The sequence below is a fragment of the Sebastes umbrosus genome, chromosome 5 (assembly GCF_015220745.1).
Source record: "Sebastes umbrosus isolate fSebUmb1 chromosome 5, fSebUmb1.pri, whole genome shotgun sequence".
NCBI classification, from domain to species: Eukaryota; Metazoa; Chordata; class Actinopteri; order Perciformes; family Sebastidae; genus Sebastes; species Sebastes umbrosus.
The window spans coordinates 14721635-14735985 of NC_051273.1; the positions used below are offsets into that span (position 1 = coordinate 14721635).

The 14351-nt window shown below is 37.5% G+C and overlaps 1 protein-coding gene across 1 annotated transcript; it reads right to left on the reverse strand.

Moving 5' to 3' along the window:
* Positions 1-1423: 1423 nt before the first annotated feature.
* On the reverse strand, positions 1424-11667 carry prrg1 (proline rich Gla (G-carboxyglutamic acid) 1). Its single transcript, XM_037769795.1, has 4 exons — positions 11567-11667; positions 8176-8216; positions 7147-7307; positions 1424-6191 (listed from the first exon to the last, which is right to left on the reverse strand). Exons 2-4 carry the CDS (start codon positions 8183-8185, stop codon positions 5727-5729), a joined length of 636 nt encoding a protein of 211 aa, XP_037625723.1. The 5' UTR covers positions 8186-8216; positions 11567-11667; the 3' UTR covers positions 1424-5726.
* Between the last annotated feature and the right edge of the window lie 2684 nt (positions 11668-14351).

Here is a 14351-nt window from a genome sequence, read left to right on the forward strand (position 1 = left end):
ATAGTATGTCGAAAAGTTTTATGAAAAAAAGTCATAGTATAGTATGTCGAAAAAAAATTATGAAAAAAACGTCATAGTATAGCAAGTCGAAAAATCTCATGAAAAAAAAGTGATAGTATAGCAAGTCGAAAAATCTCATGAAAAAAAGGTCATGAAAAAAAGTCATAGTATAATATGTCGAAAAATTTCATGAAAAAGTCATAATATAGTATGTAGAAAAATTTCATGAAAAAAAAGTCATAGTATAAAATTTCGAAAAATTTCATGAAAAAAAGTCATAGTATAGAATTTCGAAAAATTTCATGAAAAAACGTCATAGTACAGTATGTTGAAAAATTTCATGAAAAAAAGTCATAGCACAGCATGTTGAACAATTTTATGAAAAAAAGTAATAATATAGTATGTCGAAAAATTTCATGAAAAAAAAGTCATAGAATTTCGAAAGATTTCATGAAAAAACGTCATAGCACAGCATGTCGAACAATTTTATGAAAAAAAGTGATAGTATAGTATGTCGAAAAATTTCATGAAAAAAGGTCATAGTATAGGAGGTCGAGAAATTTCATGAAAAAAAGTCATAGTATAGGATGTCGAAAAAATTTCATGAAAAAACGTCATAGTATAGTATGTCGAAAGAATTCATGAAAAAATGTCATCGTATAGTATGTCAAAATAAGTCATTGAAAAAGTCATAGAATAGCATATCGAAAAAAGTACAAAAAAGTCATAAAACAGTCATAGTCATATGTCAAAAAAATATTTTAAAAGTCATATAGTATGTCGAAAAAAACTAAAAGTTATAGTATAGTATGTCGAAAAATAGCAGTAGTATAGTATGTCGAAAAAAGGGAAAAAAAGTCATTGTATAGTATGTTGAAAAAAGTCATCGTATGATATGTCAAAATAAGTCATTAAAAAAGTCACCGTATAGTATGTCAAAAAAAGTAAAAAGAAAAAGTCATAGTATAGTATGTTGTAAAAAAGTCATCGTATAGTATGTCGAAAAAGTTATAAAAAATTCATACTCTGGTATGTCGAAAAAAGTCAAAGAACAGTATATCGAAAAAAAGTTCAAAAAAGTAATAAAACAGTCATAATATAGTATGTCGAAAAAAAGGTCATAGTATGTCGAAAAAAATAAAAAAGTCATAGTATAGTATGTCAAAAAAAGTAATAAAAAAATCATATCATAGTATGTCAAAATGAGTCAAAAAAGTCATAGTATAGTATGTCGAAAAAGGCCTTTTAATATTAATAGTTTGTTTGAGTAGACCTAATTCTTCTACCACTGCCAATACCAACATTGTGCCTTACAAGTGCCTTAATTGTCGCTATATGATTTATCAACTTTTGGAACGGAAGAAAACTAAAGTTTAAAAGGCACATAACACGTTCATGAAACACTTAATTAAATGAAGGAAACTTGTAGCACATTTTTATTTTTTATTACAAATTAATTCAAGCTTCTGCATATCAAGGATTTATAACAAGTTATCTTGCATTTAATGTTATATAACATTTTGTTTGTTTGATAAGGCATTGTAAAAAACAAACAAAAAAAGGGCTGTGCAAGTAACAGTACAACAAGTGACCTAACCAAAATGGCTACCCCCACCAGCACAACTCAGTTCAAGGTCATAGCAAGTGCTGAGGTTCACAGGTCAACTCACAAAAAAAGTATAATAATAGTCAGTTATCAAAGTCTGTGAGGTGTAGACAGGAAATGGGATATTTATCAGTATCCGTGAACATTAGACAGATATATTTGGTTTTTAGAGTGTATGCAGCAACATTGCATAAAGAGTATGAGCACTTTTTTTTTCTGAGGATTACAGTGACATCGTAATAGCTGAGAGTGACGCTGAAGACGTCAAACCAGACTGTCCTAGTTTCCATCAAACAGCCCATTTTGAGCTTAAACACAAAGTGCCCTCATTTATCCACGACCTACTGTATAATAGTTACACTAGTGTCAATGCATTCACTGCTTTTCTATGCAGTAAAAAACAATCTCACTGTAACTTACTTTCACACGTAAAGACTATACATATTTATATACAGGTACATTACACATGCTAAACGTGAACTCTGTCCATAGTGTTATTAAATACAGAATCTCTCCCCTCTGATGCATCTGGTCCCAAAGCTTCTGTTTCTATTGCTGTCTGTTCCACATTCCTATGCAAGTCACTCCACAACTTACATTTATGGTGTAGCTGCAAACCTATTTGAAAAAATCCTTAGTGTGCTTTTAGTGAAAGAGGCACAGCAGAGGACTCTGTAGTCATTTTCAACACGGTTACATTTGCTTTAAGGGAAAGAGTAGGGAAAAGATTTTCACAGTTAAAACAGACTCTGAGCAACTATCAACAGCCCAGAGAAGGACATGGACGAGCACGCACTGACCACCAACAAACAGAGCCAGAACCAACCTCAGGTGTACAGACCAAGCTACATGCATTACCAAAATAAAAGCACATATGACACGCATACACAAAAAAACACATTTCAGCACCCCCCTTCTCAACTGCTGGTCTTATTTTACATTTTAAACATTCACAATTGTATACTGAAGTTGGACCGATGCATTCGTTTGGCAACTTGACGATTTAAACCTGTACATTTTTTTATATCAACAATGAATCAAATTACAGATTGTAATGTGGAAAAGTCAATTAACACCCAATGCTGCAGCTCTACATATTTTTGACTAATTGATTTGGTTCTGTAGCCTGATCATTTACTAAAAGCTTGGGTCACAATGCTCCCCAATATAAAACCGTGGGCAGCCATTTACATGTAATTGTATTTGCTATTTACAAGCCCTGACAAAGCCAAGTACCACTACTTGCCCAGCATAAAACTGCAAAAAGTAAATGACTAGTCAAGAATTTTTTGTATTTAGCAAGCTAAAGACCCAGATATTTCTGTCAGGAAATATAGTCGACCAAACTAGAGCAAACAAGTAAATATTGGACTGAAGTTAGCTAGTTGTTAGATAGTTGTTTGCTTACAGGTTAGACTAGGGATGGGCGGATGAAGCTTTACTGTATGAAGCTTTGGGGCTTTATTTCCTTCTGTTTGTAATAGATTTGAAGCTTCAGGGCTTCAAACGCAGCAAACACAGTGACATGATCTGGTGGCTTGTAAAACTTTAAGCCGCCCTTCAAGACTGGGGCCGAAGCACTATAACACCTCTCTGACTTTTGTAGTTTTAGTCTTATATGTGTACAATTAAAGTCCAAGAAGCATGTGTGTCATTATTAAATCTGTAAAACTTATGTTCAGAAGCACTGCATTAAAGGGTAAGTTTTCTATTTTTCAACCTGGACCCTATTTTCCTCTGTTATTGAGGGATAACGCTCTAACCGGCACCTGCGAAACGGGCTGCGAGGGCAATTCTGCAGCGCCAATATAACGTTACGTTCAGTAAAAGTACTTGTTTTTGCCACTGACAGGCTCAGATTGTTGTCTGAAGTGTCTGGCAACATTATGGAAAAGACCCTACAGAGAAATCAAATATTTTTCCTACCTTTCACTTGATCCGGTCTGTTAGTTATTGTGTCCAAGTCCCGCTCAATAGAGAAGTCTCGTTCTGAAATCTGGATATTGGGCAGCAACAGGTCCCTATGTGGGCATAAGGTCACAGCACCCACAGGAATACCACAAAGTCTCCTGAGCTTTGCAGCCTCGCAGCAGCTGATTCCCCCTTGTCTGCCTGTTGCCCTCCTCTGTCTCTCCTCACCTGCTCTTCAACAGGCCTTTCTCACTACATAAATTTGGACTTGTCATAGTAAGAAAAGCTGATAACACTAACGAAGGCTCTGTTCTATTCAAGTGATCCAGTGAGCGTGACAGTGAGCCAGCATGAACCACAACTGAACCCTGAAATCAAAGCAGCTAAATGGCATTCAGCCATCATTCCTTTCATTATTTACACCTGTGCTTTTCACAGCAGCATGTCACTGTGCTGTGTGACATGTCAAAATTACATGACATGACATAAGGTGAAAAAGGCCTAATTCATCCGTATACTCTGGCTCAATTAAATACGGGCGGCCATCGAATTCAAAGACCTCATCCACATTGTCGAAATCATCTAAATATTCAGCCATGACATTGAAAATCTTTTAGATAACACTAAGCTACACTTTCTGTACTTCAACTCTCCCTGGCAGCCACTCGCTTCCACTGTTGTCTTCCGGCAATACGTCACCTCGCCAGATTTCAGAACAAGACTTCTCCTTGAGCGAGACTCTTTCCATAATGTCAGACACTTATAATAACAATCAGAGCCTGTTATAGCAAAAACAAGCACTTTTAGTGGACGTAAATGACGGTGCCAGCTTGCCCTGATATGATTACACTGCAGCCCGTGAGCGGCTGCAGTCTACAGCGTTCTCCCTCAATACTGGACCAATTTCAGAAATTGTTGTCCCTGTTAGTCTGTTATACTGTGTTCAGTCTACGAGCAACACTGCAACACTTTACAAGTCATTTTCAATGGAAGTCGGCGACATGAAACTACAAACTGACGCCGGACACTTGTCGCTGTGCGACGCGCTACAAATAAAGTTGAGCTGTTGAGCAGCAACCAATCATATATTTTTTCTTCACCCTGTTCCGTTTAATCCAAAACCATCCCGTTCCCAGTGCTATTTAACCCCCTAGTGCTATTTTGTTGACACAAAATATAAATGTACCTTATTAGTGTAGTTTAGGTGTCCACTGCAGGCTCATGTGTTAACTTCATGGTTGTTATTTATGTGATATTTCATATATAGTCGCAATGTGTTGCGATTGGAGAATGATATTCATTAAATTAGCCTATTACATTATTACTTGGTATCAGATGGAAATGTTATCATACTATTGATTTCGTTCTCAGTTACTCTCATCTCTTCTTAGCTTAGTAACATAGTTTAGCTGCTAAACTTTCAAAACAGTTAAACTGAATGAAATGCTTCCTGAAGCACAAGGAGCTTGTTATTATCGGCCCATCTCCAGGTTAGACATAAGAAATTATAAACTTGATTTTGAGTTTGTGTTTCTCTTTCTGCCCCCTGGTGGTCAAAAATCACTTAATTCAATGTTAATTTGTGTGGGCTTCACTGGAATTATGATTTTCTGGTCTAAATGCTGTTTCTGAATCTTGCAAAGAAATGGGTTTGCAGAAGTTTGCAAAAGTGTGCAATATACACAATTCATAATTTTTTACAACAAATAGGTCAACTTTAAAGATATTAAATATAGTTGTAAATATCTGCTATTGGCCACTTAAGCCTAAAATTTGGCACTAACCTTCAATAAAGCACCGATCCAACCCCGATGTACACTTCTAGAATAGCTGTCCTTCATTATGGCAATCAAAACCCTTTTTTCTTTACGCCACATGCAACATTTGTTATGCCTGCTGAGTTAAATGATTTGCTACAGTGTGACAGCATAGATGCACCTTGAGGAAAATCAGCAGAGGGCGTCGGCTGATTTTGGTATTGCAATATCCTTCCTGCTATCACTTCACCTCATCGATGAAAGGTTAGTGCAAATTTCAACAGCGCTGGCACCGGCAAAAGATTGCATTAGTCCATTGACCAGACAGTTAAGAGTGTTTCTGTGTGTGTTGAATGGGGAAGGCTGGTGATACCACAACAGTGATCTGCTAAATGATCAGATGGTCTTAGTGTAGGTTAGGGCTTTTGTTGGGCTGGTAGTGAGAGACAGGTTTACTTCCCGGGGCCACCACTGGAACTAGTAGAGCTGGTGTTGACTATATCCTCATACTGTGGAGGTGGCTCTGTCTCTATCTGGACGTCTGTATGGCCCACAGCCTCCTCGTAAGACGGCGGCGGGTCTCCAGCGCTTCCTCTCCCTGATGTGAGCTCTGAGCCTGGATAAGCCGGGCTGCTGTGGACGCTGAGTTCTGATTGGTCACCGTGGTGGTAATCCCTCCCCCAATGGTCCATAGAGACCACTGACAGGACGTGGTCGTGATGCGAGTGTCCCAGGCTGGGGCTGCGCTGCGAGCGCTTGCGGGAGTGGCAGCGCCACACAGTGATGGCGACGGCAGCGATGATGAGCACAACCAGCAGCAATGGCACGATCAAGTAGAGAGAGTGGATTCCTCCGACCACCGTCTCCAGCCCTCCAGATGGACTGCTCTCCCGCACATATTCCTCCCAGAACCGTCTCTGCAGCCAATCAGAAGACAGACGCACATCAAAACATCAAAAATCTGATCAAAAATATTTTCTTCTAGATAAGACTCTGCTACATTCATGCAGGCTACAGTGTAAACAATGGTGGAACAAAACTGTTTCCAGGGCCGCAGTACACACAGTGTCCAATACCTTCTATCTGGATTACTGCAACACAAAGGCAGTAGACAACAACATCCGAACAGAGAATGACCACATGATTGTGCACGTTCATCTGCGTGACTTTGCTCTCTGGCCTCCCACAATAGTTTTACAAATAATACGCCTCTCTCTCTCTCTCGCATGGACTCGGCTGTTCTTCCTGCTGATAATCATCACTTCCTGAAAAAACACCCACATTCCACAAGCTACCACTCTTGGCATAGAATTTCATTACTGGACATATGAACCCAACAAAAAAGCACTTTAAAGGGATATTTTGGATTGTTTTACATAGGGCGACTGGTATGAGTTACTCAGTAGTAGTAGTAGTAGTAGTAATATTGATCTGTGGCTTTTAGCTCCAGCTGAGAGTCCTGTGCTCAGAGATTTCAATCCAGCTAAGGGTCAATATAAGAAATAATTTGGACAATGAGGCTGCAGAAAGATAAGTTAGTTTTTGTACTACCCTTTGTATAATTGTGTGTTTTTGCTTGTAGTGTTGTTGCTGCTTAGTTTTGTTTAATGACTCCATGAGGTGTGGTAAATTTTTGTCTGACCAGTCACCCGCTGTCAGGGAAATTTCTGAACACATGACTGCCTGCTGGAGCTAATATCCCTGTATAGACATTACAGCTGGTGAGTAACTCAAACGACCTAATGCTAAACAACAATCCCTTTATGTGGGTGCCCGTATGCTATACCCAATGAGTGTTCTACTTTTCTGTTCCTGTGTGAATTAAAACTTGAAGAAAGGATGTGAGATGTGATGCGTCTCTCATCCCCTCACCGTCTTCTCGTCATTCTCGAAAGCCTCGCGGGCCTCCTCATAGGTGCAGATCTCCTCGCGGCACTCCCTCTGGATGTTCCCCTGCTTCATCTCCTCCAGCATGAAGTTGGCCCTGCGCAACCGGCGCAGCACCGAGTGGGCCGCGTCCGCCGGCAGGAACACTGAGAGGCAGGCGATAGGAAAGGAGAGGAGTGGAGGGGGAGACAAAGACAAGGACAGAGAGGAGGAAAGGATATAAGATTGAACAATGTGTGAGAAAAAAAAAATGCATGAATCAACATGACAAGCAGAGACAGGAAAAATAAGAGACAAAAAGAGGAAAGTAGGGGTGAGTCAGTAAACAGAACAACATGGGGGAGGAAGCGAAGGGGGGGCAATTTAAGCAAAGAGAGAGTGTATTGAAAGAGAGAGGAGTGAAGCAGGAGGAGGAAAAGAGGATAGAGATGCCAAAAAATAAGCAAAAAAGGGGAGAGGGAGCGAGGTGAGGGCTGAAACAAAGGCAGTGGAGCAGAGCCGAGGGCTGCCCAGTGCCCACATTTCTGCATAAAAACAAAAGCTCCTTTGATTTAGGAATCCATCCCTGGGCTACATAAAACAAACTCTAGGAATGAACTTAGAGAGACAGAGCGGCCCTCTGTTTCACACATCCAAAACAAGAACAGAAAACTGTGCACAATATGCCACAACATGCCCTGGGAATGTCTGATGTGCTGCTGAATTAACTCACTAACTAAATGAAGTGACTCAAAAGTTCAGAGATAGGATCACCACAATATTTGAAAAGCAGAAAGAAATAACAGGCGGTAAAACAAGAAATTCCCCTAAGGAAATAATGGGAATTGTGTGCTTAAAGACAATAGAAAAAACCTGAAGAGTCACATTCCAATGGCTAACTTGTGTTTGACAATCCAACACAATACGAAAGAAAAAAACAAGGAAGGCTTTCTGATGAAATTTGAGAGTGATAAAATTCCTGTGAACAACTCTGGCTGTGGGGTACAATTATGAGTATAGTGTCAATAAACTTACCAATCCCCATGATTCCTGCAAGTCTGTTTCGGGTGATTTATCTGGAAAAACAAACAAACACACGGACAATAATTAAACAAGACTCCCTCTAAAAAACTAGATTCCTTTGTATCTTTCTTAAGATAAAGCAGTTATTTAAATAATCCTACACAGCAATAACATCCTAATAACTTATGAGAGACTGAAAAGGAGGTAATGTCACACATTTTTGAAGAACTGTGACTATATATGATTATACATTTCTGATCTTCTGCTATGTTATGAACCATCCAGACCTCTCAGGTCATCTGGATCAGGTCTGTTTAGTGTCCCACAGAGTCAGAACTAAACATGCAGAAGCAGCAGCGTTCAGTTTTTCTGCACCAAATATCTGGAACAAGCTCCCAGAAACCTGCAGGACCAACTCCAACTATGAGGTCTTTTAAATCCAAGCTTAAAACTTTCTTGTTTGCTGCTGCCTTTTATTAAACCAGATAATGATCTTATACTGCACTAGAGCTTTTACTCTTGTGTGTCATACTCTATTTTAGCTTCTATCCTAGCTTTTATTTTTAGCTTGTTTTTATTTTCTAACCTTTAATGTTTTTATGTTTTTATAACTGTTTTAATTATGTCTTAATGTTCTTGAATGTTTATGTAAAGCACTTTGAATTGCCCTGTTGCTGAAATGTGCTATACAAATAAAGCTGCCTTGCCTTTTGCCTTACAGCCAGATCACTTACAACATTTCTCAATTTAGGGAAATTCCTTTAAAAAAAAGTTGATTTGAAAAGGAAACCAGGACATAACAGTAGCACAAAACAAAACATCCCTTAGTCAACAATGTCCCACAATCTTTGTGATAAATAAGACACTATTATAACAGAATGGATGAATAAGAATATAACAGATAGACTCCTTCTCAAAAACTACACCTAATCCTTTGCATCTTTCTTAAGATAAAGCAGTTGTTTAAATAATCCTACAAATTAATAACATCCTAATAACTTATGAGAGACTGAAAAGGAGGTAATGCAACACATTTTTAAAGAACTGTGAAACCATGAAATACAGCTAAGAACATCTGATTATAGCCAGATCACTGAGTCAAAATCTTCCACAATCTTTGGGATAAATAAGACACTAAGCTACTGGAGTTACCCTGCACTATACTAATTTGTAACAGTCTCTTCTGCACTATATTCACTTTTTTAATAGTCCTGTATCCCAGCTGTTACCCTGCACTATATTCACTTTTTTAATAGTCCTGTATCCCAGCTGTTACCCTGCACTATATTCACTTTTTTAATAGTCCTGTATCACAGCTGTTACCCTGCACTATATTCACTTTTTTAATAGTCCTGTATCACAGCTGTTACCCTGCACTATATTCACTTTTTTTTCTTTAAAAAAAAAGTTGATTTAGAAAAGGAAACAGGACATAACAGTAGTCAAAATGTCCCACAATCTTTGTGATAAATAAGACACTATTATAACAGAATGGATGAATAAGAATATAACAGATAGACTCCTTCTCAAAAACTACACCTAATCCTTTGCATCTTTCTTAAGATAAAGCAGTTGTTTAAATAATCCTACAAATTAATAACATCCTAATAACTTATGAGAGACTGAAAAGGAGATAATGCAACACATTTTTGAAGAACTGTGAAACCATGAAATACAGCTAAGAACATCTGATTATAGCCAGATCACTGAGTCAAAATCTTCCACAATCTTTGGGATAAATAAGACACTAAGCTACTGGAGTTACCCTGCACTATACTAATTTTTAACAGTCTCTTCTGCACTATATTCACTTTTTTAATAGTCCTGTATCATAGCTGTTACCCTGCACTATATTCACTTTTTTAATAGTCCTGTATCACAGCTGTTACCCTGCACTATATTCACTTTTTTAATAGTCCTGTATCACAGCTGTTACCCTGCACTATATTCACTTTTTTTTCTTTAAAAAAAAAGTTGATTTAGAAAAGGAAACAGGACATAACAGTAGTCAAAATGTCCCACAATCTTTGTGATAAATAAGACACTATTATAACAGAATGGATGAATAGGAGTAAAACAGATAGACTCCTTCTCAAAAACTACACCTAATCCTTTGCATCTTTCTTAAGATAAAGCAGTTGTTTAAATAATCCTACACAGCAATAACATCCTAATAACTTATGAGAGACTGAAAAGGAGATAATGCAACACATTTTTGAAGAACTGTGAAACCATGAAATACAGCTAAGAACATCTGATTATAGCCAGATCACTTAGTCAAAATGTCCCACAATCTTTGGGATAAATAAGACACTAAGCTACTGGAGTTACCCTGCACTATACTAATTTGTAACAGTCTCTTCTGCACTATATTCACTTTTTTTTCTTTAAAAAAAAAGTTGATTTAGAAAAGGAAACAGGACATAACAGTAGTCAAAATGTCCCACAATCTTTGTGATAAATAAGACACTATTATAACAGAATGGATGAATAAGAATATAACAGATAGACTCCTTCTCAAAAACTACACCTAATCCTTTGCATCTTTCTTAAGATAAAGCAGTTATTTAAATAATCCTACAAATTAATAACATCCTAATAACTTATGAGAGACTGAAAAGGAGGTAATGCAACACATTTTTGAAGAACTGTGAAACCATGAAATACAGCTAAGAACATCTGATTATAGCCAGATCACTTAGTCAAAATGTCCCACAATCTTTGGGATAAATAAGACACTAAGCTACTGGAGTTACCCTGCACTATACTAATTTTTAACAGTCTCTTCTGCACTATATTCACTTTTTTAATAGTCCTGTATCACAGCTGTTACCCTGCACTATATTCAGGTTTTTTTCTTTAAAAAAAAGTTGATTTAGAAAAGGAAACAGGACATAACAGTAGTCAAAATGTCCCACAATCTTTGTGATAAATAAGACACTAATATAACAGAATGTATGAATAGGAGTAAAACAGATAGGGAGTTATGATCCATCACAGTGACAGTGACCTAATGGCGGCTCCTGGTCACTGTTCCTGTTAACGGGAATCCTGCTCGCAGCTTCCAGAAATAGATCCACAGCGGTCGGACACAAACAAAGCGCCGCCGCCCCGTTACACACATTAAAAGAGAGACAACAAGGATAACAATGATAGCCAAGCTTCACTAATGGTCTGTTCGTATCCATATGACAGTTAGCTAGCTGTGTGTGGAGCTGCTTAGAGGAGGATGATTTGTAGGATCAGTGCGTCTCCAGCGTCGGATGTTGGTTTAACGAGCGACACATGATTCAAACGGGCGGATATCTCTAAATAAAGCTCGATAGAAGGTCCCTCCAATGAATATTACTATTTACTACTTCGCGTCGAAGCTGTCTGTTAGTGTAGAAATAAACTTTCTCACCTCTTTTCGTCCCAGAAATGCGCATAAAACGGTCCCTCGCCTCCTCCCTGCTGCTGCTGCTCCACTGTGTTGCTATGCGTTAGGTGCGCACGCGCAGTTCTGTCTTTCCTACAGCGGCGTCATGAACTGCCCACTTCCACTGAGTTAAAGGGACAGTCAGCAACCTTTACTATCTAAAGAGACATTTTAGGTTTAAAACAAAAAAAAGAAAATGTTTCTGGAGCCGCAAAACATTTGAGCTTTGTAATGAAGGTAACACAGTTTATAGACTAAGTATATAGTATAGACGTCTAATGCAGTGAGGGCCCAAGTGCAAAATGTACTACGGAGTATTAGGGCCACATTGAGGCAAAAAAAAGTTGTAATATTACGAGAATAAAGTCATAGCTATACCAGAAAAAAGTTGTGATATGAGAATAAAGTCATAACTTTATGAGAAAAAAGTCGTAATATTACAAGAATAAATTCATAACTTTAAGAGAAAAAAAGAAAATAACAGGTAAAATTTTACTTTATAATATTACAACTTTTTTCTCGTAAACTTCTGACTTTATTCTTGTAATATTATGATATATATATTATATTTTTTCCTCAATGTGGCCCTAATACTCCGTCGTACCGTCGTACCATCGTACCGTCGTACCGTCGTACCATAGACCTACAACAATGATAAATAAAAATGAAAATGTAAACAAAAAACAGTTATTAATTTCCATTTTTAAAAATCCACAGGGAGCCACTGGAGAGGGGCTGAAGAGCCGCATGTGGCTCCGGAGCCGCAGGTTGCAGACCCCTGGACTACACTGACCACAACAATTACAACTCATATAATAACTTACTTTATATAACAATATATGAGGTTAACGGAATTCAAACTATCCCTAGTAGGCCACTGTAGTTATCTTAGTGCCTTAAAGGGGACATATCATGCTCATTTTCAGGTTCATACTTGTATTTTGTGTTTCTACTAGAACATATTTACATGCTGTAAGGTTTACAAAAAACAACTTTATTTTCCTCATGTCTGCTTGGATATAGCTGTATTTACCCTCCGTCTCAAACGCTCCGTTTTAGTGCATTTCAATGGAATAGCAACAGAATTGCAAACGGAATTGCGTTGCTAGGCAACAGCTTGGGTCAATGTTTACTTCCTCTTAGCTGATGTAATTTACATACACTGCAACAGGAAACAAATTGGGACACAATTAGAATGTTTACATTTAAAACTGTGAAATGGTCTAGATATTGTAGATTTGTGATATCACAAATGGAAAGAAATCCTGAGGGCTTGTTTCAAAATCCGTGGATTGAGTGTTTTGATACTTTCACATGATTTATATATCACTTAAACCCGCTTTATAATATAAAAGACATGAAAATGTCACTTTTTACAATATGGGACCTTTAAGAAATCTAGGAGACGGGAGACTTTGACCAATCACAAGTCATTTCAGAGAGAGAGTGTTCCTATTGAGCGTTCCTATTGGCTGTGTTCCGGCTGGTGGGCGGTGCTTGGTATTTCCTCAACTGTTCTCAACATGGCTGCCAGGTCACAAACTTTCTCATTTTACAGCTAAACAGTACATTACAAGATGTTTCTGAAAACATTTTTTATAAAAAATAACTCTTTTTTTTAAAACCATATTTGCTCCAATGCGACCCACTGTTGCTATAAGTGTTTATGCATTCTAATTAAGATAAATAATTAAATACAACATTGCAACATTGAAAGGTAAAAAAATGTAAATGAAATTGGAAAATTGCATTTTTTGCAAGTGTTTTTGTGACAACCAGAAGTTGCTCTTTAGTGTCAGCTATTCATTTATACTGTGCATATAATATCTGGTTAGACATTATCAACCAGTGGCCAACCTCCAGGTCTGAAAAGTGAAGACAATGCAGAAGTGCCTTAAACTTGCATTTTTTTCTAATAGCCAGCAGGGGGCGACTCCTCTGGTTGCAAAAAGAAGTCTGACTGTATAGAAGTCTATGAGAAAATGACCCTACTTCTCACTGGAAATTTAGATTTTATTGTGAAAACTGCTGTAGTTCATGTAAAGAACAGCTTTGAAAAGTGCTCTGTGAATGAGTATTTATTTGCCATTTAGTGTTGTTTAGTTTCTAATCCTAGTTAGTTGGGATGGCTGAAAAATGCATTTAAAAAGGCATTGACTGCAACAATTCATCATCTATCATTATGCTGAGTTTGTATAACCGTTGACATTTTCATGTCCTTAAAGACTCAGAAAAAAATTCCACTAATGAATTGCAATTATTTCTTAGTAAACAATGTATGTATCGGTGGTATTTGCTTCACATTTCTCCTTCTCCTTTGTATTTTGCTCACATCAACTAATCAGCTGTGGTGCACTGCCGGCCACTTATTAATGGCAGAGACAATAGTTTTCAATTTGTTTCCATGCGGTTTAATTTTTGCTTAAAGTTCTGTGTCAGTCGATTTAAAAATGTCAATCTGAGCAGAGACTCAGATGTTGTATTAACGCTGATGAGAGGACTGTGTGTGTGCGTGCTTTTACTCACCGACTCCACTGATTACAATCTGTAATCATCAGTAATGATGTTGAAAGACTTTGCCGCCAGCAACAGTTGACCTACACTCCTGTAACTCAAACACACACACATAAAACAAACACACCCACACACAAAAAAACACAGTCTAATCAAAACTGCTGAGAAATAGTGATTTTTTCCCTTCATAATATAAACCTGCATGGAAAAAAGAAGTTATACAAATCTATTTGGTTCATGAAATTGAACTCACTAA